General features: G+C 36.1%; 1 protein-coding gene across 1 annotated transcript in view; it reads right to left on the bottom strand.

Annotated features, from left to right (window-relative positions):
* ABCA12 (ATP binding cassette subfamily A member 12) overlaps positions 1-26,613 on the bottom strand; it is a 160,680-nt gene that overhangs the window by 65,153 nt on the left and 68,914 nt on the right. The window contains exons 7-15 of the mRNA XM_045853702.1: positions 24,657-24,835; positions 18,707-18,819; positions 14,528-14,603; positions 11,097-11,215; positions 9,793-9,899; positions 4,616-4,869; positions 4,413-4,525; positions 2,861-2,985; positions 1,038-1,211 (exon numbers count right to left, since the gene is read on the bottom strand). Of these exons, the coding sequence (XP_045709658.1) occupies positions 1,038-1,211; positions 2,861-2,985; positions 4,413-4,525; positions 4,616-4,869; positions 9,793-9,899; positions 11,097-11,215; positions 14,528-14,603; positions 18,707-18,819; positions 24,657-24,835 (1,260 nt within the window). The remainder of the gene's footprint in view (positions 1-1,037; positions 1,212-2,860; positions 2,986-4,412; positions 4,526-4,615; positions 4,870-9,792; positions 9,900-11,096; positions 11,216-14,527; positions 14,604-18,706; positions 18,820-24,656; positions 24,836-26,613) is intronic.

Here is a 26,613-nt window from a genome sequence, read left to right as displayed (position 1 = left end):
TTTAAAATTTTAAAGTCGTTTTATCCTCTTACTCATTTATTATGTGAAAATTAATTGAATGCCTGTTCTGTTTCCAGCACTGGGTGAGGTGATGGGTATACAGTGGTGCTCAAACTGGCATCCTCCCTCCAATAGAGAGCTTTGATCTAAGAGCTATCAAATAAATGTGAGCTATCAAATAAATGTGAGCAAGCGTGGAGGCAGAGAAGCCAGATAAGAGGTTATCACAGATATATAGATGTGATATAGTAGTGACTCAGAAAAGGATTATTTACAAGTAGTCTTAAAACATTTTCATCCCTTTTGCTATGATTCAACAAAGTAAGTCAGTTGGTTGCTTTTGTTTTTTGGTACCAAAAGAGAGAGACATATTTTTCAGTGTTTTTAATAACGTAAGTATTTTTGACCTACTTTAGAATTGGGTGAACAGAGTGCTTAGTTTTCTTATGTTTCTATTTTTTCTTTCAGTTTTTTATTAAATAAGTACTAATAAAGCATCTACTTTTTGCAAGATGAAGTCATTGCTGACTTTACTGAGCTCTAATAGTGACCACTTGTTTTATTCCACTGGATAATAATGGTAGCTTCTATCTAAATTGATGAAACACAAATTTTTATTGAAAACACACCAAAAATCTCTTTCTGGTTTACTTGAATAAAATAACTGTTTCTAATATTTAATTTTATCTTAACAAATTAATGCTTATTCACTATCAAAATTATCATAACATTTATAGTTCACACATTAGCATAGTATATATTAAATTTATATATTATATATACCTCAAATTTAATTCCTGCTCTTGAATACATGAACTGAGAGTTAATAAGTCAATAATATTAATTTATTCATCTATAAATGTGCAAATTTGCCATATATAATCTCTAAGGTCCCATGTCACTCTAAAATAAAGCTGTATTTTCCACAAGCTATATAAATGGATTTTATTCCTTATAGTATCAGACAGCACACATGTGTAATGGCCTATTTTATACTAAAGTATGAGTATCAAGATATTTCATCGGCAGCAACTCGCCTTGTACGTGAAGTTGTAGATGTCTAAGTAGTGCAGAAGAGTGAGTCCAATGAGGTAAGACTGCCGGGACCGCTCTGGAAGAGGCAGGCTGCAGAATTCCTCCATCGCCCTTTCCAGCTTGGGATCGGTCATATTAGCATCACACGAATGCAGCCAGAACACACGAGAAATAATCTGCAAGTCGGAGGAAGAAAAACATTTTATCTGTGAATCCTTTGAGAGCCATCTGTCCATCTTGAGAAATTTTTCTTATACTCTTACACTCCATTAAAAAAATATGACGTCCTCAGAATCAAATACTTATTTAAAGCAGTAATTACTACCAGTAAAGCTGCAGTAAGCCTGCAGTTCACTGGGAGGCTCAAGGAATAAGAAGGGGAAAGAGACAGAGGGATGTACAATTACTTCTTGCTTGAACGCCTAGCTGCATGATGGCACCAAGAAAAATAGTTGGTTTGGAGTAAATTTCAGAAAAATACTAACTTAACACTCATGGTGCCTTTAAAACTCAACCTTAGTTTATTTAAATTGCATTTTATTTTTATAGTCATTCAAAGTTGTAATCTCGTCCAATGAACTCTTGGGCTCAGAACTGAAAGGCAAAGAAAAATGCCCAGAATCCCACAGTAACGTGAATCAACCTGGGCAGTAATGCGGGTGTGAAAAGTGAGGGTTAAATATAGGAAACAAGATGTCATCTCCACGGCCACCAAATTGAAATGAAAAGAAAAGCCTATGAAATTCCAGATTACAGAAACTTTTCTCTCTTCCTTTTGAAAGCAGTAAGAATGAATTCTCTCCCTTTACTGGCTTTAGTTTATTAAAATGAAGCTGCTCTTCAGAAGCTAAAAGCAGAGTTGCAGAAATTAAATCTTAGGATCAAATGAGCAAAAGGTGAGATCAAAGGGAAAAGGTGAAGGAATGCCATTTGCTAGAACCAGAGGAAAAAAAGTGAAGTCAAAGCAGTTTCCATTTTTGGATTGAGGAAGCGATTAACATGACAAAAGGACATGTAAGTATTTTCCAAAGGCAGCCTTAGAGGCATTTAAAAAACATTATCTAATATTGGAGAATGGCTGGGCTGTGCTTAAAATGGCACACTCTGTCACATGTAAAATTTGAATGAATGAGGCAGCTCTTTTGGAAAACTTCTATGACACTTGCAGATGACAATGGACTTAGAAAAGAGATGAAGGATAAATGATTGCAAGTAGCAAACCCTATTATCAGCCTAGGAAGAAATGATACTTTCATTTTCACATCCCTAATAATGTATATCACACCTGCAAAACGTCCACAAACTTCCTTTGACCATATCTATGTTATATATTGTCTTGTCTAGGGACTTTTACAAAATGAAAAACAAAAACAAGTATTCATATTTATTTTAGTTTTTACAAATTATAAATGGTCTTCCTGTTTTGTCCCTTAATTAGGTTACTGAAACTTTGATATCATCATAATAGATATTTATGATGCAAATTTACCTCCGATAAGGTGATCGTGACAGTGAACATAAGGAATTGATGTCACCACTTATTGAAGGAAACCATCTGGGGGTAAAGAAAAGGAGAGGAACAAGGAGGCAAGAGGAAGGGAAGAAAGACTAGAAGGAAAGGAACAGAAAGTGGTATATTTTCTTGCTTCAGGATTTTTCTTCTGTCTTCATATAAGATCTAGCCCTCTAATTTTATCACTTGCATAGAAAATTCACCAGATTTATATTCAACTACTCAGTGTTTTACCGATAAATGTCCAACAAATATTTAACGCTATTTAGACTTTTAAATACTGGATGTAAGGACAGATGCGTTCCACCCCACCTCAGCTCTGTTGTCAGGGATAGGAATCGCCAGCATATTGTCGATACTCCTGTTGGACAGTCCTGTCAGTCTCTGCATCTCTTCCTTCAGTGTTTCCACATTTTTAAACATTTCGATTAACTGTTCTGCAAGGGGAAAAACAAGGAAAGAAAAAAAAACTCACATGTTGATTGTGATATAATTTTTTCAGTTGTACTAAAACAGAGAAACCTTCTAAGCTAACACATATATTCAACACATATTTCTTGTGTCTGGAACAAATGTCTCCCAGTTCTGGCAAACTTTGCATCCTTAGAATGTACTTCTATCCGATTTAGACTTGTTCCTGGTACAGTATCACTAACCTACTGTAACCGATTACACCACATTCCTTAGATGTCTGCAACTCAAGATTCATTCAAAGAAAAAAGGGTTTCCTCAGAGACTCTGATCACATAGTGAACTAAATATATGTCTCTCCATTTGATTTAAAACATCACACACATTCAAAATGATTTTTAACCTTGGATTATATAACATTGTCAACGTAGGGCATGGTGTGTTAAATCTACAACACAGGGCCTCAGGGCACAGGGCATTTTCCCATAACTTTGCCCAGCATGCTATAGTTTATAAAGAGTTCTCAAATAGCCCTGGCTGATGTGGCTCAGTGGATTGAGCACCAGCCTGCAAGCCAAAGGGTGGCTGGTTTGATTCCCAGTAGGGGCACATGCCTGGGTTACAGGACAGGCCCCCAAAAGGAAGTGCCCGAGAGGCCAACCACACATCAGTGTTTCTCTCCCTCTCTTTCTCCCTCCTTTCCCCTCTCTAAAAATAAATAAATAAATAAAATCTTTTTTAAAAATGGAGTTTTCAAATAGAATGTGTTTAATTTCAAACTCTTTTAGGACAGTAATTATAATTACTTCATATCTGGGTCATTTAATGCATAATATTTTGACTTCATTTTGGCAGATGGTGATCTCCATTCTGCAAATACCGTTCAACTTCTTTATGAAGTCTCCCTCATGCAAACACACTGCCTTTATTTTTGGACTCAGTGACCTTCCACTTCAGTGGCTGCCTATTGTCCGAAATTCTAAGTGCCTTTCTGTTCAGTATTGAGGTATTATGCAAAGAAGAAACATTGCATGATGCATCATGCTCAGAATACTAATAGGAGGTTCTGAATTTATGTTGAGAGCAGTGCATCTATTTTGTTTTTTAAATCATATTATTCTCACAGAAGTAAATAAATTTCATCCTACCTTTATTGGCAGACCATTGAATGCACTTTAATATATCAGAGAAACAAAAGGTAACTGGTCTAACTAGTTAAATGTTTGAAGACCTTTTCATTGTGAAATCAAATTTCCCTGTTTCATTCTCTGCTAGCTTTCTGTGTCTTTACTTTAGATGAGTAACCACATTTGAAAGCTTCAGGTTTCGGAGGTGAAAGAGCTGATATGAAGCAGGCTTTGTTGAGAACTTCAAAAAAGCTTTCCTTAAACTGCAGCATGAGAATCACACACATTCTAATAAGATGGAATTTAAAATATGGACAGGGACACACCTGGTTTTTCAGAAGTGTCTGCACTGTGATTGACATGCAGTGTGGCTTCTATGGCTGGTATTAATCGTGTAATATTTTCCAAGTAATTCATTTGCAATGCCTGTTCTAGAAACCTGGAACAGAACAGAAGAGGAAATTGAACTCGCCATTTCAATAATTTGAGAAGCGATTTCATCAAGGAAGAAGACAGTGGAAAAACATACCGATCCATATTTAAATTAATTTTGATCGGATCCCCAGTCAGCAGATCTTTCAGTTTTTTGGAGATGATGTTGTTGTACAGTAAGCTGGTTGCTATTTCGGTGCTGAGCTCTGCTGCCTCCAGAAGTTGCACATGAAGCGCACTCTCTTCACACAAGTTTCTGAAGTTCATATCAGAGAGCGGGCACAGCTTCTCTACCGAACTGAAAGTTTCGGGTTCACAAAGGAGTTCTGTCAAGTGCCGAAGTTGAGACACCTTTCCAAAGGGGGAAAAGAGTGGCAAATCAAGGTTACATTATTCTAAATACTTAGTAGTTGATAATAAGCACAACCGATTTACTTCAAAAAATTCATTCATGTGTTTAGTGAGTTGGCATTCGGCAACAGTGTTACCCTGAAGCACTCTTTTCTGTCAGGTGAGGTTATTGCTCTCTTAAGAACGTTAAAGGAGACCAAATATTTGGTAAGAGAAGACGGTTTGACTTTGGATGGTAAACACCCATTGCAATATACAGATCGTGTATAACAGAAATGTACATTTGAAACCTATATAATATGATCCTACTGACCAATGCCGCCCTAATAAATTTTCAAAAACTAAATTAAATTTTAAAATTTTATAAAACTTTTAGACCTATCAGACATATCTTTCCCAACTGTACTCATACCTTATAGATGCAAAGTTTAAAAAGATTTCATTTAATTTTATCTATTTAAATCACAAATATTTAAACTAATTTTGTATTTTAGTTTATATATTAGTTATGGGTAAGGGAAGATAGCAAAGCAAGTTTGGTATGGAACTTCAAAAAAGCCCATCTTCCTCATACCCATTAAGATGGGTACTGTTTTTAAAAATGCCTCCAACCAACACAAAAACTAAAATAGAAAATAGCAAGTGTTGGCAACGATATGGAGCAATTGGAACACTTGTACCCCGTTGGTGGGAAGGTGAAATAATGTAGCCACTATGGAAAACAATAGGGTGGTTCCTCAAAGAACTAAAAATAGAATTATTATACAATCTACTTTACACAGAAGTAAAAGAAAAGAAAAGAAAGTGCACTATAACTAGACCAGATGGACTTGTATCTGTTAACACCAATATACCTAATATACACAATACCTAATATATATACACAGTATACCTAAAAGTATTGGGAGTTTAATTTTAAACAGCTATTTGTTGATGGCAGCATTACTCACAATAGCCAACAGGGGGAAGCAACCCAATATTTAATATTTAATATTCTAATTGATTTCCAGATTTGAGGTATTTAAAATGGACTCACATGTATTAAAATTCTACTTACTAGTCTTAGTGCTGAGAGAAATTTCCATTATGTGGTAGATCCAACCATTTACCAGCTGTAACTACATGTTTGCCACTCTGTTCCTTCAACTTTTCCCAGTGTAGGCATGATTAAAGTTCTAATGAACAGAGCCAAGCCTTCTTGGCACATCCTCCAGTGACTTTTATTTTAGTGATTTCTTAAATATAAAAGGGTAAATACTGGTAGCCCAATATACTTGTTTTAATTGAGACTTCGAGTATGCAGTAAATTTGAATGACTTTTACTCCTCAGTAGAGACCCAGCTATATTTTTTTATTGCAAGTTTGGCATACATGTATGAGAAACCAGTAAAAATCCATATAGCATAATCTTGGCTTGGTAAGATAAAAGTAATAGAAGTAAAATGCAAATCTTGCCATGCCATTGAGGTAGATTTGGTTCTCTGAAATAATAATCTAATTCAGGGTCAATATTGTGGAAGGCACTGAGAGGTGCATCTAGCAAGGAGCTTCATGACACCCATTTAGTATTTATCAATTTGTTCATATGTGTATTAGAATGTTAGTGCTATATGGGTTATTAGTAATCAACATAAATTCAGGGAATTATAATTCTGTCTTTAAACATATATGTCAAGTCCAGACTGAAGGTTTGTCAGAGCCTCACATAGAGCCCCTCTCTCTTTTATCACCAACCTGTTCCACATAGTTAGTAAAGACTCAGGCCTCACTGGAACAATGACTGTAACTAATTCCATCTCTGGCTGCAACTACATTTCCTAGTACTTATGGTTCCCACATGCATCTGAATCAGAATTGTATGTGACATGATGGTGTACACATCAGAATACTGTTAAGCATAAAAATTATAAAACAGCAACACTCTTGGTCCCTTTAGGGAAAGGGTACTATTTAAAAATGTAAAAGTGTTAACAATAAACATATTGTGTTGTGAATATTTCTGCCCAGCATAGGGAATATCTACTTCATTTGCAGTTCCCCAATCATATTACACTTCCATGAAAGCAACTGGAAAGAAAAAGGAATAAAATAGACAATGAAGGACGGAGAGGACACAAAAGTTCTAGAGTAGAATGTTATAGCTAGAACAGAGGGGTGGGAACAAGGGAAAAGTCACCGATGAATAACAGTCATTTGACATTTTGGAAGGTCTAAACCTTCTTAGGAATACCATGAGTAAAGTTTTTGGACCTGGCTGGTGTAGCTCAGTGAATTGAGCACAGGTTGTGAACCAAAGCATCACAGGTTCGATTCCCAATCAGGGCACATGCCTGGGTTGCAGGCCATGGCCCCCAGCAACCGCACATTGATATTTCTCTCTCTCTCTTTCTCCCTCCCTTCCCTTTCTAAAAATAAATACATAAAATATTTTAAAAATAATAAATAAATAAAGTTTTTGAATGGCTGGCCTTGACCGTCACAATCAGAGTCCTAATTACCAGGGAGGGCAAACAGGGGAATAAAAGCATCTCTTATTGTAAAACTCTAGGATAGTTTGTCCTCATTCTTTCAATAATATGTACTGGATATTTTCTGTGTGTCGCGCTCTGTGTCAGGTGCTGAGGATATAACAGTAAAGGGACAAACTTAGCAACATTCCTCATGGAGCTTGTAGTCTTGGGATAAATGGGTTGTCAGTGGCAAATAGCAGCCATGCTTTTACAAATGAAAATGCATTTTCTATCCAAGGGACAAAATTGTAATTTGTTTCCATCTTGGTGGCTTCTAGAAATTTTTTCTTAATATAACCCTCTAGGGGAACAGTATATTAAAAATGTAGATGCTGTTTTATATTATTCTTAGCTCCATTCCCATTCCATTACAGTAAATGATTGAGAATGCTTTCTTTCTATTTCTCTAGCATAAATTGTACACTGCTCAGTTACTTTGCAAGTTGAAAAATACAATGAGTAGTTGCCCAGATAACACAATTACATGGTCAAGGCTCGACTTTAACACTTATTCATGCATTCAGAAGTCAAGTCTTAAGCTCCCACTATGTGCTAGGGGCTTTAGAGATGCAGATGCATAATTTAATCAGAGTTTATACTCTAGTAAGGGAAATAGACCTTATATATACAGAAAATTATAGTGCTAAGTATAAGTTCCAAAAGCCAGAAAATCTCCGTCATCAGAATCTCTTCCTCACACCTCACACCCCACTGCCTGCCACCATTTCCTGTTAACTCAGCCTCGTACAGCACCCTTGAAAGTGTCTCTCCCTTCTAATTCTCTGCCATTGGCATAGTGCACACTCTCAATTTTTGCTTAGGTTACTTCAGATATCACCTATTTGGCTTTCCTCCAACCTACCCTCCACAATTCTCCCAGAGAGATCTCTTTCTAAAATGCAGTTATCACCCTAAAATTCACAACTTTTTCAGGATCAGGTTCAAACTCCTCGGCTACACACAAAGCAGTCTTTGGGATCTGGGCCCAGGTTCTGCACATCCCCCCTTTCCTGCCTCTCCCACAGGCACCTTCTGCTTGGGCTGGACACATGACACCAGGTAGCCTGTATCTGTCCTTCAGGTTCACACCGCTGTCATCTTACAAATGTAGGTCCCTAAGTCTGGAAGGTAGGACTGTAACCGAATTCTACACAGTCCTGCAAGACTCCAAATAAGCATTACCTCCTCTATGACATTTTTTTTTCCCTCCGCCTCCATCCCTTGCAGTCTGACTTGATATCCCTCCTCCCCGCACAGAATCCTGCCCTTCCACATACCGCAGCACTTATCTTACCATGTTACAATTACTGGTCTGCCTTTCCAAGTTCTCCAATTGATGATACGAATTTTGAAGAAATAGATTAGTATTATGGGAGTACAGATGATAGACTGAATGAAAGAATGAATAAATGCTCTGTGCACACAAAGTCATTATCCTGGCCAAGAAACAGGAAGACAGGTGATATTCTAATATCACTGGGATGACGAACTTGTCCTTGAAGGATGAGTAGATATTCTTCAGATAAATGCATAACTTCCTTCTCATTTGCACAAATTAAGGTAGTGCTAAATGGAGTACATTAAAAATGTTGATTTGTGTAGAAGACTTAGGACTACCATGTAGGTAGTCTAACTAGCACATATATTTGTAATATTCATGGATATGTGATTTGGATGCCTGCTTAATGTCGACTCCAGAGCAAGTCATCTCGCATGCCCTGAATAAACAAGGTCTAATTTTACTTTATCCCTGGCTACATAAATCAGATTAAACTGCTGTTCTTACCAGGAAAACTGCTTTTGAAATTTAATAGGGCTATTTAAGAAATGAAGTGAATTTCATGATAACCTGCATACTATATGCATGAGCTAAACAAAGAATAATATGCAAATAAACACGAACTTATCCACACTTCAGAGTTTTCATTTTTTCTTGCTTTCTCTTCTTTCTTCAATATCATAAGATTTAATATGAATTATTAGTTTCTTCTCATAGTGACAATAATAAAAATAAAGCGAGTCAACTTCTGAGATTTTTTCAGCACATTGTAAAGTCTAAAACATTATCAGCTTTTGAAGTCAGATTTTATAGTTTAGAAAACTAAAGACAACTCAAATTAGAAATAATATTATGAATCCTTTTTCAAGTCATGAAGCTTCATGAGATGACTATATTTTTAGTCATTCTTTTATGTATATGCACACTGTAACTCGGCTCTTAAGGGTCATTTCATGCAGACACATCCACCAATTAAAAACAAAATACCCTAACACCTGCACACTTCTGTCACCAATTCCCAGCATGAATCTAGAGTCCAAATAAGACCAATATTTACGAAGATAGAGATTTAAAACTTCAACTAAATCCATCTTGCCGAAGTGTTGACATTTATGTTTTTCTTTCAGGGCTTACTTTTGATTTCAGGACTTCAGGAAGTGAAGGAAAGTAATCCTCATAGGAACCATTTTGAAGAATATATTTTTTAAATTGAATTGTAGACTGCAAGAGTCTTAAATTTTCTGTAAAAAAAGGGAAGAAAAGTTATCTTATGTGAATTGCAAGGTTATTTAGGAAACCAATTTGAAAGATACCTTTTTCCTAATTTATTACTTTTTCTACAATAACAACTTAGTTCAGTATAAACATAAAACAGATGAAAATTTAACTTTTTCTTGAACCATGGAGACTACAGAGTTCATTATTTTAAAAATATTCACATAGCCTGCTTTGAGACAAAAATATTTCTAGCAAAGGTGCTAAACAATTTTGGCTCTCTGTGAATTGAATATGTTTTTATTTATGACTTTTGGATCTACTATTAAGTTTAAGTGTATATGGGTGAACAGGTTATGTAATCACTGTCACACAAATATACCCTTACAACCTTAATTAATTCATGCCCACTAAACGGAGACCATGTTAATTATTTGTTGTGCTATTTGCTTGCCATTAAGTTTCAAAAACAGTTTTGGTGTAGATAAGTGAATACTTATCTCCTATGAAATGTGAAAACATAGATATTTTCTCTTTAAAAGAAAAGAAACCTTTGATTAAATGCAATTTTTTATGGTTGCCCACATAGGAAGAAAACTGAAAATAAAGTGTGTAACAGTAGGAGGTACAAATAGTCTGCCACAAAGATCCCTTTGTGCACATAATTTACATCTACTTTTGGAAGTCTGTATTCTCATTCTTCATTATTTTTTGACAACTAAAATGACTAAGGGCACAGAAAATGTATGAAGGGTTGGATGAACCCCTCATGACTCCGGACCTTTGGAAAGTTTGTCCAGGGGGCCAGGGTGTACTAGCAATAGCAAGAGAAGTAATATTATAATAATATGATTATATATTCCTTTGATATGTCAAATCACCAAACTGAAACCGATGCATATGGAAACTAAGATTTTATTTTATTTTAATTTTTTAAAAGACTTTATTTATTTTTTTAGAGAGGGGGAAGGGAGGAAGAAAGAGAGGGAGAGAAACATCAATGTGTGGTTGCCTTTCACGTGGGCCCCACTGGGGACCTGGCCCGCAACCCAGGCATGTGCCCTGACTGGGAATTGAACCGGCGACTTTTTTGTTTTCAGCCTGCACTCAGTCCACTGAGCTACTCAGTCAGGTTGGAAACTAAGATTTTAAAATTTTCTTTACTTTTTAAGCAAATGTCTTAAAAGTCTTACTACTTTAGAGGAGAATAAGAAGAATGTTACCTTGTGACCCCCTGGCCAAGTGGTCAGTGACATTTCTCACACATGCCAAATAAGGAATGTAAGGACTATCGGCTGATATATTTAAGAGGGCATCTTCGAAATTTTCCAGTATTAGGAGCCTATAGAATTAGAAAAGAATACGTAAATTAAGTCACATGAAAATAAAGCAAAGCCATTTTTGTGAGATCATGTGGGTCCCTGGTTTTTACACACAGGCTAACTTGAGCATCGAAACACTGGGAATCAGGATGTCTCCCCTCAACCAGCCCAAGTGCACCGTGACAGCCTGATCCTGGGTTCTCTGAGCACTTGCCTTTCCCTTGGCATGAGCAGTGTATTTAACTATTTTAATATCCAATCATAACTAGTATTAAGATAATTTTTAGGCCAATGTATGGGGAAGAAAAAAAGCACTGGGCTAAGAGTGCTTGATAAAATACACAACTCCAAGTTAAATTGGAATTTCATGTCAACAATAAATAACTTTTTGATGTAAGTACGTCCCATGAGTCTCCCACGGTTTTTTCTTTTCCCTCTAAACCTGGCAACCCCACACTGGATCTCATCTTCTTCTGTGGTCTAATGAGGGGCTGGATGATCTGCTAGGTTCTTTACACCTATAACATTCTCTAAGTACATTTAAGCTCATTTCACTGTGGTAAAAGAGAAACAGTGGCATCCATTTGAACAATGTACATTTTTTTAAAACTCTAAACAATCAACAAATTTTGTGTTACCAAATTAACTACTTTATGGTTTCTTTCTGACTGGTAAATGAGAACATGCCTAGGATTTTTGAGGCAGATGTATGTGAGTGAATAAATGTGTGCGTTATGCATGCCCCTCGCTTCCCCGTGAGGCTGTTTCTCTATTCATTTTGTAACTTCTTCCCTTAATGCCTACTGTTGAATTTCATTTTGGCAGATAGAAGATAAATGTCAATGACTGATTTGGAGACCATCTAATTTGAATCAAACTGTACAATACACAAATTAACTAGTTTTGTCAGATGTGTTTAACTCGGATTTTCAAATAGCGAGGGGAAAGATTTACCCTGGCATAACTAGCAAGTGTGAAGGAAAATGTTTGCATTAACATGAAAAAAGTCTCAGGGTGTTTAGATGTGGGTCAACAACACTGGATCCTTCAGGAACTTCAGAGAGAAATCTATGTCAAGAAAAGTCTCTGACTTGGCAGTCAGAGCACAGCTAATTGGTGCAATGGCTGACCCTTACATAAATACAGTCCCTAGCCTTCCTAGTAAAAAGAAAATAGCAATCATTTCCAAGCCCTCTTGCTTTTGCTTGTGCATTTTTGACCAGGGACTCTCTCCCCAGTATTGTCTTTTCCTCTTTTGTGTTTGTCTTCCTTTCTGCTAGTTATTATAGCATAGAGCCATTTCCATTCTGATGTAGTGCTCAAGAGCAAAATATGAGCCTGACCTTCTAAATCGGGGTGTCAAACTCGTTTTCACCAACGGTCACATCAGCCTCACGGTGGCCTTCAAAGGGCCGAATGTAATTTTAGGACTGTATAAATGTAACTACTCCTTAACTAGGTAGAAACAAGGTGCTGGGTCAGATAAAACAAGGTGGAGGGCAGGATTCAGCCCTCGGGCCTTGTGTTTGCCGCCTGTGTTCTAAACGCAATGGCACAGGAGGTTCTCACAATAACATTTCAAGCTTAAAATAAAAGAATGTTGTGCTAGACGTGACTTTGAAATATCATCTAAGCCATTCTCTTAGTTTTATAATATTTGATTGATGAGATTTTTGAGATTGGATTTACTATAGCCCCCAAATGAAGATTCCATATCCATGTGCCACTGTCTTGGTATAAACATCCAATTACCCCTTCTAACGGTTTAATTTATGTACCCTGTATATGTGATCCTGTCTACTCCACATGAACGCTTGCATTAAGGAGATGAGCTTGTGGATGTGTGCACGCGTGAGTGTCCATACCCACACACACGCAAAACAATAAAAACTACAACCTTAGAACAAAAATAATGAGGAAGGAGAAGAGCTAAGAAAAAAAAACACTTTTGAGCAGCTTTCTTTACAAAGCTCTGGACCATAATTTTTTAATTTTATGCCAAGTGTGCCACTCTGCAATTATTTTAAAGCGGGAAGAGAAAGGAAGTGCAGAGATAAGAAATCCCTTCATGGTATCAGTCTCAACAAGAAGCATCTTAAAGTACTGAGTTCTCCCTAATAAACTGTCAGCGAGCTGTCAGCAGCTAACTGTGTTTGCTGTGAAATTTGTGGGTCTGAGGTGTCAGCATTATCGATGCTGTGGGTGCCTCGAGGCCCTGATGGAGATACCCGGCTTCAGCGATAATCACCAGTTATCGCGGCTCAAGGCTTTTTATTTATTTATTTATTCATTTTCGATAGCTATGAAAGGCTATTTGAAACACGGCACCCTGGCTAGGGGGAAACTTCCCAAGGCTGCCCAGTTGTTCCGTGAGAAGCATGTGGTCCAGCCGCCCTCGAGGAGAAGAGGGGTGGGACAGAGATAGGAGGTAGTTGTTTATGGAAGGATTTTGCCTAGAATTACCCAGAGTGGGAGAACTTCTCGCTAAGTAATAGATTAGAAATAACTGCATAAATTTGATTTTAGAAGAAGAAATTCATGGTTAAAAATAAGCCCTACTATTTGTTATTATTTATACAAATTTCTATTAACATAGAAATGTGTCCTTTGGGACTAAAGTGAAAAATTTCAATAGTGTATTTTATCAGGCCTAAACAATTTTTACATAACAGGTCATCTCTAAATTTGCCTTGATATAGGAATTTACTTCAATCAGCTTCTAGAGGCAACTGCTTGCATTGCCTACAATAACTGCTACAGTTATTACAGGGAACTGCTTGTAATAATGGGCCTTAGAAGCCAAGGTTGCTGCTGTCATATCCACTGCCTATTTCTGGGATGACATATTTATATGCCCCAATAATACTCCAACATTGAATTACCTATAAACAGTTTGCTACCCAAATACTACTGAAGCAAACAAATTTTTGCATTACCTTGAATGGCCATAAGAAATACTTCGATTTTTAAAAACTGAAATAAATAGCAATGTGAAAAATTGAAGGCTTATACCTTTTTCATGATGAAAAACCTTTAAAAGAGTTGGAAATTGGAACTCCAGCTAGATTTTCCTCATAGACATAAGGTAACCAACCAATCCAGAGAGGACAAATTGGATCTAATTATGCAATCTTAGAATTGAAAAAGAGATCCTTCAAAGTTTCAACTTGACTACACCACCTATATACCCTTTTCTTTGGTCAGTCAACAATTGACTTTCCTTTTCCATAGTCTTACACATATAAAAGAATTTATGTCTATGAACTGTTTTGATCGTTGCAGCCAAGTTACCTTCCAATTTAGAACAAACCAACAAAACAACAAAGACTTACTGTGCTGCCAGGCTGCTTGGAGAAAGTGACTGTCCATCTTCTTCGCTCCACGAGTATGTTGTATTATCGGAGCCGCCTAAAGTAACAACATTTATCCAGGTAAATATTTAACATGTTGGCTTAAAATAGTTATTTTTCTTAGCAAAAATCATTTTGGGTAAGATTAAAGAGGGAAAATGAAGAAAATATGCATAATTTTTCTCCAAAGGACTTTGGAAGTGATGTCTACGCTCTTTTTGTTGAAAACATTTAGGATATTTATAGAAAATAGATGGTTACTAATCAAAATAATCAATCCCAATGGTTAAGCACATGCATTTCTAACAAACTCGTTCTTTGTGCATGAAACTGTTACATTATTTTATCCTAAGACATAGGTGATTCTTAAGTATTTATACATAGGTTATTCTTAATATCGTACTTAAGAATCACCCATGTATAACCATGTGGCTTATTAATCAAATGAAGCCAACTCCATCATGGATAGCGGGATTTTCTTTGCCTTCAGTAGTCTAGAACACAGGAACATCTGCCATCACTGATATATATTTCTCATCTTTCAAAAAGCAGCCACTGATTTCAACTGAATGCAGCTGTGAATGCAAATTGGCTCATTTTAACAGAACTGTTTCGAGTGATTTCAAATAATATGAGGTTTTGGAGTGTGGAAGGTAATCACTCAGTTTGGTCAAAGGGAAACCTTATGTGAAGATCTAATTTAACATTAAGAATTGCCCTTAGAAGTCAAATAGGTTGCTGATTCAGCTTGCCACATAACGTCGTATCAGTAAAGAGTAAGTGTGCAATAACATTCACATGAAAAATTGAAAATGAAAATATTTGAAATGGTTGCTGAATAAATAAAAACATTATAAATCCAATGCTTTCATTCAGCCCCTTTAGGAAAACGGCATCACTTATTTGTCTTCTTTTCTGACACTACTTACTCCTTATAAATAATACAGTATGTTTCAGTGCTGTCATTTTTAACACTGGCCTGATCATTTTCAACAGGAAATTTTATTACCAGCATTAATAGCTCTCCCATTCTCTCTAGTTAATGTGTCCTAACGCCTTCCAAAGAGTTCCTAGTGCAAAATTGTGGAGTCATCCATACTTGAGCAGTGCTGGTCACATAGTCCATTTAAATTAGCATGTGTGTAAAAGTGTTTTTCACTTTGAACTCCAAGGTAATACGGAACAAGTTCAGTGTCATTCATATAATATATTGCATGGAGTTTCTCTCCCTCATTGAGCTACTAAAATGAGTAACTAATGGAAATTAACTTTGTACATATCCATGATAGACTTGACCTTGATGTTAGTAGGTGCTTTTTCTTCTCATCATTTTCTCTTCTAGAGTATAAAGTGTCTTGGGGAAAAATACTGCACTGAATAGGCTTTAATATCAGGGGAAATGTTATACACTTTTAAAAAGTGAGAATTTACTCTTTTATTTATAGAATGAGGCATCTTTAAAATTGGTGCCCATAGACATAGGAAAAAATCTAGTGCACAGATAACCTCTTTCACCACTAAGAATGGCTTTCTAGTTAAAGATATAACTTGATACAATATATTACTTTGCAAAAGAGTAAACTTCAGTGAGTCACAAAGGTAACCTTTGCTCTCAAAATTCAGTGTCTTTATTTATTTTTATTCATTTATTTTAAATTCAGAGTGTTTCAATGGAAGTGTTAAATACTAAACCGTGAAGCAGGGAAAGTTGCTGAGGCAGAGCTGAGAATTAAATTCCTTAAGACAGGAAATTAAAAGACAACTTTCTTCCCAAGTGTTTTTAGCATCTCCAAATTTTCATGGTTGCTGGCCAGGCTCCTGAAGAAACCTTCAAGTGTGTTCATAATTGAGACTGAGTCAGAGATGGACATGGGGTGGGGGAGGTTGTAGAAAGCAGAGTATGGGATGGGGAGAATGAGGTGCTGGCTGTGGGAAAATGTATCACATGGAAGGGTCTGGGACAATAAAACCAGATCTCATCAGAGACTGAAAGTGGAGCCACCGTGAGGCTTGGGGGTGGCAAGTACTTGGCCTGAGAGACCCTGGAATCAAGTGTGCATACATCCCAGTGAGTAAGGCTGAGCGAGACATCCAGCAAAGAGCTCAAGGGACCTGGCTTTGGGTGTAGACAGATCCAGGATTTTCCCCTACTTGCTGGATGTATAACATAGGCGAAGTGGCCTGCCTCTCCTTGCCTCGGTTTCTTTGTAAAATGAGTTAATAACCATATTTCATGGGGCTGTTTTGATGATAAAAGGGACTTAGGATAACAAAGCACTTACCATGGACACACAAAAATACAACTTTTTTTATTGTCCTTTTCGGAATGAGCGGCATGAGACTCTCAAAGCTCCATCAACCCTGTCACGCACTGGAGAGGACCCAAGCCAGTCTGCTAGGAGATACCACCCTGCCCCAGCTTAACTGACAGTAAAGCCAAGGAAGAAAATGTGTTCACAAATGCTGTTCAAGGCTGTGAACACTAAGCAGAAGGTGGCCTGGCAAAGTGGCAGGAGGCTGTGGTTGGGGCCAGAGACCCCTGAGCTGTTGAACTACTGTCATTGGGTCAGCCAGCCTTCAATGGCAAGTTCTGGTTTCCGGAAGGATTTCCACAATTACCTAAAAAGGATTTTTCAAAGTCCACAAGTTTTCTACTCAAACAGGTAGGAACCTGGGGTTACAGACTTTTTGGAACCGACACTGATGCCCCTGCACTGGTACCCTCAGAGCGATGGAGTCACAGTAGGAAATTAAAAAACAAATTTAATTAAGCATATCAAATTTTCAAATAAAAACACACCTCCTTGATGTGTATTTCCTTGTCCTTTGGACCATCTACTGACATGCTTTAATACATTAAAAAAAATTGGCACATGCACAGACATGCAACATGACTTTTGTCAAATATTAAAAAACCGATTCACCAAAAAAAAATGGTTAGCTGCCTCAGTGAATACATGCAGCTTACTTCTCTGGCTTCTAAAGCACTGATGAGCCTTTGTCATTTGTGAAACACTTTTTAACTTTACCTTTTTACTTTATGTAATTACAAGGTGTGAGGCTGAAGATGAAAAGAATGGTAAGGAGAAACTTGAAGCTCTCAAGTCCTTAAAATGCAAATATAAAAAGAAAAATAATTGGTGTTTGTTAGTGCACTGTCTGGTTTTCTGGCCTGGACTTTTTTTTAAAGGGTCTTTTGTTTCCCAATGTTCTTTAAGACCTTGAATTTAACAACTATCTTAAAAGCCAGTCATTAAGTCTGCAATTGTAGATGTACAAAATGCTCCAGATGAACAGAAATCGGTATCCAAGAGTATGTTAGACCCCCCAGTGAGAATTCTTCAAAGCCTTTGCAGACCTGCTTTTCACATGGAAACGCATGGTTCAAGACCTTACAATGAACAATCAGCTTGTGACCTGCGATACTTATTTGTAATCCAAAGAGAAAGTCCACATACTGAAAAGCTGACAAAACTCAATTGAAAAGATTGAATTCTAAACTCATTCAGAAGACCTAAATGTGAACTGAACATTTTACTTGGGAAATAGGGACTTACTCCTTACAGCCCAAAATCTCTCTCTGTGTGTTTATATGTTGTGCATTTCCACATGTGTGGTATATGATGCTATTGTATACATGCAAAGGTGATATTTTCTGACTCACTAGCAACATGCTATATAGCCTTCTCAAGGGGATTGGCAGGAGATTTATACTGATCTAGCCACACTCCAATGTCCACAATGCATTTTCAAAATGGCTGGTTGAGTGGAATATTTTCACCAATAAAGGAATCCCCTCATTAAAAAGCCAACATGTGGAAATCAAGGCAAAAATTCTGCAATTCAATGTGGGCTTTTGTTCCAAAAAGTACTGGTAGAAATTTATTTGTTGAGGCTTACTTTTGATATTTGTTTACCGTACCAAGTGTACACATCGTTTTACAAACTGAGAGACCCTTTTCACCTAAATAAAAACCCTGGAAACTCAGAGTCTTTTCCAGCGATTTCTTCCTTTCTCCACACTTTTATTAGCCAGATATCTAGATTTAGTCTTAGCACATGCCCCCACCTAAGAATAATAGCATCCACAAATGCAATCTTTTAGATTTCTAACAGGCTTTGCGACACAGAACAGAATACAGTAAGATGGAAATACAATACCTTGAGCTGGGGAGTTCAGGGTGTACAGCAGATGTTTAACGGATTTATGGAGAGTTCTGAAACCTTCGTTTGTGGTGACACGTGGATACAGCTTCTGCACGGCCAGCAGCGCACTAACGAGTCAAAGAACAATTAAACCAAATTGCATTGCAAGGTTTGCAGACAGAAACAAAGGGTCACTCAAGGAGAAAATGTCTACAGTAGAGAAAACTTTCTTATAACATGAAAAGACAAGATGCTGTGGTTGTTGTTTAATTACTTGTTTGCCTGTTCATGCACAAAATCCCAACAAAGTGTTCATGAACCAGACAGAGCACTTCACGTCTCCAGGAGTCTAAAGCACTGGGACTCGAAGCCCTGAACGTGAGGGAGACGTTCACATCAGTCATTTCAGTTAAGACTTGAAAATAAGTGATGAGGAACAGCTACTTCCAAGGAAAGGACAGCATTTTTTTCTAAGTAAAGAAAAAATTCAACACTGGAAATTATTGTCACTAAAAATCACACCCAGATAAAGGACCCAGTTTCAGGAATAATCATTATTTAAGCATTTGATAAATATTTATCTCTTGCTAAATAAATGGTTATGTTTTTGGAAAAAAAATGGAGCTTGCCCTAATTAAAGACTGCATTCTCCCCTCTAAGTGGTCCACAGGCGCTACTCCAGGGGTAGCTCAGAACTAATACCCAGACTAGCTGGCACTGTCTTCCAATATTATGTCACTAGTGAGATGGGCAGTCTGCACTGGAGATGGACAATCAGCAAACTCACTTATGCTTGAGTTCATTGCATATTTCTAAAAAGCAATTAGTTACTTAAGAAATGCTATCCTCTTTTTGTCATTAATATCTTTAAAAATGCTGGCATCGTACACGTATGTCTGAATTTCACAAATACTGTGACTTATACCAATGATCAAGGCTAAGGCAATGCTTTGATCTACAAGAGTAGTAACTGTAGAAGAAAAGGCTTTGCTAATATTGTGTCATTGCAAAGTTAAATGTAGTACAAATTAGCTAATAGTTTTTCCCTATGTATCTCAGCCAACTGAAGGCTCATTCTAGCAATAGACACAGTGTATGCATGCATGTCGGTGGCATTCTACAATATTTTTGGCATTTTTAATATTTAGATTATTTTAATTTTAGCTTCCTAACTATGAATGAGGGCTACATTAAGAGTGCCAGATTTGGAGGTTCTCCTAGTTTCTAGTATAGTATTAGGATGTACATATGGATATTGGTGTATTTGTATATCAATGTAAACATATATATGATTTCATTTCATTTTGTAATAATTCCACAAAGTCAATTTTATTTGCCTGTTTTGAAGATGGGTCAACTAAAATTGAAAAAAATTAAATAACTTACACAGTTTTATCCTGTTAATAAGCAGAGTTGACTCTAATTTCAAAGTTCATGTACTTTCTACTCTACGACTTGCTTCTGGCACGGAAACTTTGCCCCAGCATGGCAGGGGAGGAGAAGAACCCTGGTGACCAGGTAGCCAGTTCAACAGTCTCAGGTCCCAGCTCCCCACCAGCCTTCTCCAAGCATGACCCACTGCCTGACTGGCCTCATGCACTGTGCCAAAGAAACACTGTCAGAGGCTGAAAACGTGGCAGTCTCATTAAGACTGTCAGCATCAGTGTTGTTAATATCATCAGTAAAATGTCAGCAGACTTAATTCATCTTTGTTTCACTAAAATGTAATTTAATAATAATGACACATGGCCCCCATTCTCTCTAAAGTCCTTTGGACTACTGATCAGAATATTTTTATTTTACTTTTTAGATATTTTTCCTGCTAGTCATCTTATAATAATGGAAGTTACCCAAAACAAGTTGCCTTATGAAGATAATTTTAAAAAGAGTTTCCATGATTCATACATACCTCAGCAAAGCTTCTTCATAAATGGTGAAAATAATAAATATTTTTATATACCCTTCTTGATTTTTGTGATTGCTTATTTCTGCTCATTTCTAGCATAACCCTAGCATTATATAACCTGGTTTTGGCGATTGAGTTATATAACAATTTGCAACTTAAAAAAGTTGTTGGAGAAAATGATGAAAATTGCTATGTAGTTCCTAGAGTAAGATAAGCCAATGAGATTATAGTTTTGTGATAAAATATAGTCCTTTGTGAGGAAACTGTGGCCTTTAATGGCCCTCAGTTTAATAACAACAGTGAAGGAAATTTAACTTTAAAAACTGGCTTGTGAAGTGCTTTCCAACAGAAATAAAATGCAAGCCACATGTTCAATTTTTCTAGTAGTCACATTAAAAAAAGAAATTAATTTTAATAACATTTTATTTAATCCACTATATCCAAAATATATCATTTTAATATTTAATCAACATAAATATATTAATGAAATATTTTAAATCTTTTATTGCACCAAGTCTTTAAACTTTACCATGTATTTGACACTTAAGGAACATTTCAATTCAGATGCTAAATTTTTATTTAAGAACACTTAATCTGTATTTAGATTCTATTACATTTACAGGTGAAAAAGTAGGTTCTCACATTGATCCAAACATACTAAAATGTTTACCACTTACAGTATCAAGTGTCAATATTGAAAATTTAAATTAACTGAAGTTAAATAAAGTTAAAAATTTAGTTTCTTAAGTCAAAAACTACATATGGCTAGAGGCTATCATATTAAAAAGAATGAATATATAAATTAGCAATAAATAAATAAACCACACACAAACAAAAAGAGTAGTTAAAAGTAGTAGTTAAAAGTTGAATGTCATCTATTTTAAAAAATAACTTGAAGCTATTTCTTTTTAGCTACTTCCTTTTTCTCCTTCATTAATATATAGGCTGGTTTACAACATTTGTAGTCATTACCTGACAGCAAACTCGATTGTGTAATGCTCTAATATGCAATTATTTTATTTTAGATTTTAAGAGAATTAAAATAGCTATAGTGAAATGTCCTTCCTATGTACTATATTCCACCAAAGTAATACCTAAAGTATTTTATTTAGTCATTTATTCATTTATTTTTTACCCTAAAGTATTTTTGGATCTTCTACCTTCCACTGAATAATATTTTGTGGGATTTTTCTTTTTTATTTGTTGTTTTGTAACCAAACTTCATTGAGGTGTAATTCCCATGTAATATGATACATGCAGGTTACAGTTCAATAAGTTTTGCCAAGTTTATATACTTATGTAACCACCACACTAATAAGATACAAAGCACTTTGATGAGCCCCGCCCCCTACATTTGCTCATTCTCCCAACACTTGCTCCAGGGTGCACTGATCTGATTTCTAACACTCTAAATTAATTTTGTCAACATGGGAAGTTCATTTAAATGAAATAATACAATATCTACACATCCAGTGTGTTTCTTTTATTTTCTGGTTTGAGTTCTTTTGCCAGTATAATAATCATAAGATTTATTCACCTTGTTGGGTGGTTCAGTAATCTGTTTCTTTTTCTCGTTGAGTAGAATTCCAATTTATAAATAAACTCATTTTCTGGCATTCTGTTTATAAATATTTGTTTTTATCCTCCAATTTTTAGTTCTTATGAGTAAATCTGCTATAAATAATAGCCTACAAGTCTTTGTGTGGGCATGTTTTCATTTTCTTGGGTAAATACCTAAAGATGGAAAGCTAACATATCATATGGCTCCACTGTTACCTTCATTAGAGCTGTCACTGTTCTCCAAAATGGTTGTACCATTTTATACTCTAACTAGCCATTTTATTTGCTCTACATTCTTGCCAACAATTAGGGCTGTCCATCTTTGAAAATTTTTTCCATTGTAGTTTGTGTGCAGTGTGGTCTGAATGTTTTTTGACTCTTTCCATTGTTATACTATACATTCAAATAATCCCTCTTCTCCTTTAATTGATTCACCTATTTGTTTCTAAGACAGAATATAAATAAGAGGAAGAGTAAGTGTAAAAATTTTGGGTGAGTAAAAATTTTCCTAAGTGGTAAAGTGAGGACCAATCTAGAAAATAAAATTTCCTAATATATTGCCCCTTCTGTAATTTAGTTATGACATGCTACTGTGGAAAGAGCACAGGACTTAGATTTCTTGAGTTCAGTCAGGTCCTGCCTTTGCCACTCACTAACTGTAGAACCTTGGGGAAGTCATGTGACTTCCACAAGGGTTTGTTTCCTCTTCTACAAAATGGGCATATCTGTTGTCTTCATCTCAGAGCCCTGTTGTGAGGATTAGATGAGATTAACGGACCAACAGAAGGATTTATTATAAGGTCTTCGAGTAAACGTAAGCTCTTGGAAGCTTTCCAAAGAAGATGAGGACACTCTCTTCTGGTGCATCAGACATTAGAGATGGAATACACTGTAGTCTTAATGACATTGTAGAGAAGCAGGCTGGGTTCTGGAGTTCGAAAACTCAGGTCTGAATCTGCCTAGTTGCACAATCATCAAATAAAATTTTTATGGACCTCTGTTACCTTATTAATAAGATAAATATAGTTTAGTTATAGGATTTAATGTGATATATACAAGGTCTGTCTGGAAAAGCCCAGACATTGTTAACATTACGAGAACAGTTTGTGCTATGTTGATGTAACCTGCAGCCAAGGAGAGTGGACTGGAATGTGCATGTATGAATAATGATGACTTCACTATACCAGTCAGTGGGGGTGGTAGACACTGTTGAATGAACATGCGTACTGTGTGGCTGTTGTATTCAAAATGACTGAGCAAATAGAGCAATGAATCTGCATCAAATTTTTAGTTAATCTTGAGAATCCCTCTGCAGAAACTACTCAGCTGATTCAGAAGCTCACTGCTATGGGCAACTGGTGATTAGCAGCTTCATCACAACAACATGCCCACTCATGCACCATATCCTGTGCAGAGTTTTTTTGGCAAAATATCAAATCACCAAGGTAACTCCATCCTACCATCACCGAGATTTGGCACCCGGCGACTTCTGGCTTTCCCAAACACCAAAATCACCTTTGAAAGGGAAGAGATTTCAGACTGTTGCTGAGATTCAGGAAAATACAATGGGGCAGCTGATGACAACTATAAGAACTGCGTGAGGTCTCAAGGCACCTACTTTGAAGGGGACCGAAGTATCATTGTCTTATGTACAATGCTTCTTGTATCTGATAGCTTCTTCAATAAATGTCTCTATTTTTCATGTAACATGGCTGGATACCTTCTGGACAGACCTCATACAAAGGGCTAGTAAAATGTGCAGCAGGTAATGGACACTCAATAATTGACAGTTGTTGATGTAGTCATTGATTTTTTTTAATGCACATTTTCAAATTAACTAGACAGGACAGTCAAAACCTAACTACAGCATTTGATAAACTCTAAATGCTGGCCATATTCTGATCTCTTTTATGAAGAAAGAAACCTTTAAAGAGGTTTCTTTGGCAAAATTATTCAGATCTTTGTGTCGTATATGTTAAGTAAAGCCAACTCCATATGAAGGCTCAGAAAGATCATCTGCAGGCTGGTTGCACATGAGGTAGACGCACTCCCCTTGAGGTGGCTCAGTTCAGGACTCCACCCAAGAGGGTCGTTGTACACTGGATGGCATCAACCAAAACCTACTGAGATAGTTTATTCTTGGGTCGTTTAAATACTAGGTGCATGAGCTCTTGCTGTGCCTGAGCCAACACTCCAATCTCCTGTTGGGCCTATTATACATCTCTTTCTCAGATTTCAAGGATACCAACTGACAGTCTAGTTGAGAACATTAGTGTTCCTCCTCACATTCTAATGTACATTCTGATAACCCTGATGCCCTTAGTGTTTCTTTGCTTAACTTATACCTTTACCTTCATTGCTAAAATCTGTAATAAGGTGCTGAAGTGTTATTTGCTGTGTTTGAATTACCTTCCTACTGGTGATCTTCACAGGCAATATTTTTAAAAACTGACATTTTTGTGAATAGTGACATTTCACTTAATTCTTACATTTTCTTACCTGTTTGCATGTCGAAGAACATCAAATACATGGGTTAGCGTCGTGTCATTCTGAAATGCATTTGGAAAACTAGAGAGAAGCTGCCATATAGCTGTCTGCTCTTGCACTTTGGAGAAGAAGGACAGCGCCTTGACTATATCCTGAAATACTGCCTTCTGGTTGTTGGGGTCCCTTGAAATCTTAAAAAGTAAAACCACAAACAGGACAAAATGAGACTTCAACATTTGTCCTCACATGGCTCATTTTCTTCAACGGCATTAAACATCTGGAGTTTCACATTAGCGATTCTTTTAGATTTTCAATCTGTTTAAAATCATCTTTCACTTGAAAAGACAATAACTATTTTTTGTTCTTAAATATAATTACATTTTTCCATATACCTACAGAAATTGGCACATTTATAGTTAAACAGAAGTATATTTGAAATTGTATTTTTGGAAATGAATTTCTTAAACAGCTTCTGAGTAGTATTTTAGTTTTTTCTAGGACCTGGTTTATGAGCCACAAACATATCTTCCCTCTATTCATTAGTAGATCTTATATTATTTATTATTTGGGTGGAGAACCCTTAAAACTTTATATCTGCATATTCATATATATAGTATATATACATATATATGAAAATGTTTACTTTATAACAGATACTCAATGGAATAAAATATTCCTATTGTTGTTTTGCAATATCAGGACCCTTAGTTATAATAAATATAGTGAGTGAACCTATGTAACAGTCAGTCACATCTTGTACTATAAGCACACAGATAAACAAAACCATGGCATTTGCTCTTACTCTGGATGGTAGGAACCAGCTAGTACTTTCAGAAGTAAAGTATTTTCTTCTACTCAAAGCAATTTTCTTAACACGCTTATTCATACCAGTCAAGTCAGGCCTCTCTGTCTTAATTCAAGGTCTTTTATGCTGAGAATATGTTTGAACTATGAATTCTTTTTAAATTTGTTTTGTTCTGTTTTTGTCTTGTCTTCAAAATGGATGCTCATATTAGATTTATGTAAATCACAATCCAGTAAATCATTCCTCAAATAATGGAATTTATGTTGTTTTTAACTTTTTACTATTGTTCTTTTTTTCACTTAACATTTGATCTTGGAGATCTTCCAATGTCAGTACATATGGTTTTACCTCATTTATTTTAACAGCTGTAGTATTCCATAGGTTAGATGTAAATATTTCCTAGTAACAGAAAATTAATTTCCAGTTTTCAGTACCATTCATTCATTCCACAAATGTTTGATGAGCATCTACTATGTTACAGGAACTGATGTAGCCACTACCAATACAGGAGCAAATGACAAAGTTCCTACTCTCATGAAGCTTGAGTCATTCTAGTTGGGAGAGACATACCTCACTGAATGTCTTTGTACACATATTTTTTTTTGCACATATGTTTCTCTAGGATAGATTTCTAGTGGTGATGTTGCTGAACCAAAGAAAAATTATGCAGATTTAGCATTTTGATAAATATTTCTAAATTCCCTCTAAAATAACAGTACATTTTATACTCCCATCACCATCTATCAGAGGACATACTTTCTCACAATCTAGTCATTGCTGAATAGTAACAACTCTTTTTAGTCTGAGAAAAGTAACATCTAATTGTTCCTGATTATCAATGAGTCTTATCGTGTTCTATACATTTATTGGTCATTTGTATTTTTCTATGAATTTTCTGCTCAGATCCTTGCTAATTTCTACTGAGCTACTTGTTTATTTCTTTTTATGAGAATTTTAAAAAATATATTGTACATTATGTATGTGGTGTTTTCTCTCTCTCTGCCTGTCATCCTTGTATTGAATTTAATTTCTGTTCTCTCCAGAGACTTTAACCTCAAGACCATGACTGATTAATAATTTCCTCCTTTCTATTTTGTTGAAAGTTTGACATGCTGGCAATTTCCCCTGCAGTCATGCCCTCTTAAAAAAAATTAAATCTTTTTA

Source organism: Phyllostomus hastatus, unplaced genomic scaffold, assembly GCF_019186645.2.
Source record: "Phyllostomus hastatus isolate PE091 unplaced genomic scaffold, TTU_PhHast_1.1 phas_contig_137, whole genome shotgun sequence".
In the NCBI taxonomy this organism is placed as follows: Eukaryota; Metazoa; Chordata; class Mammalia; order Chiroptera; family Phyllostomidae; genus Phyllostomus; species Phyllostomus hastatus.
Note: the sequence above shows the minus strand (reverse complement) of the source record. Positions and strands in the feature narration are given on the sequence as shown.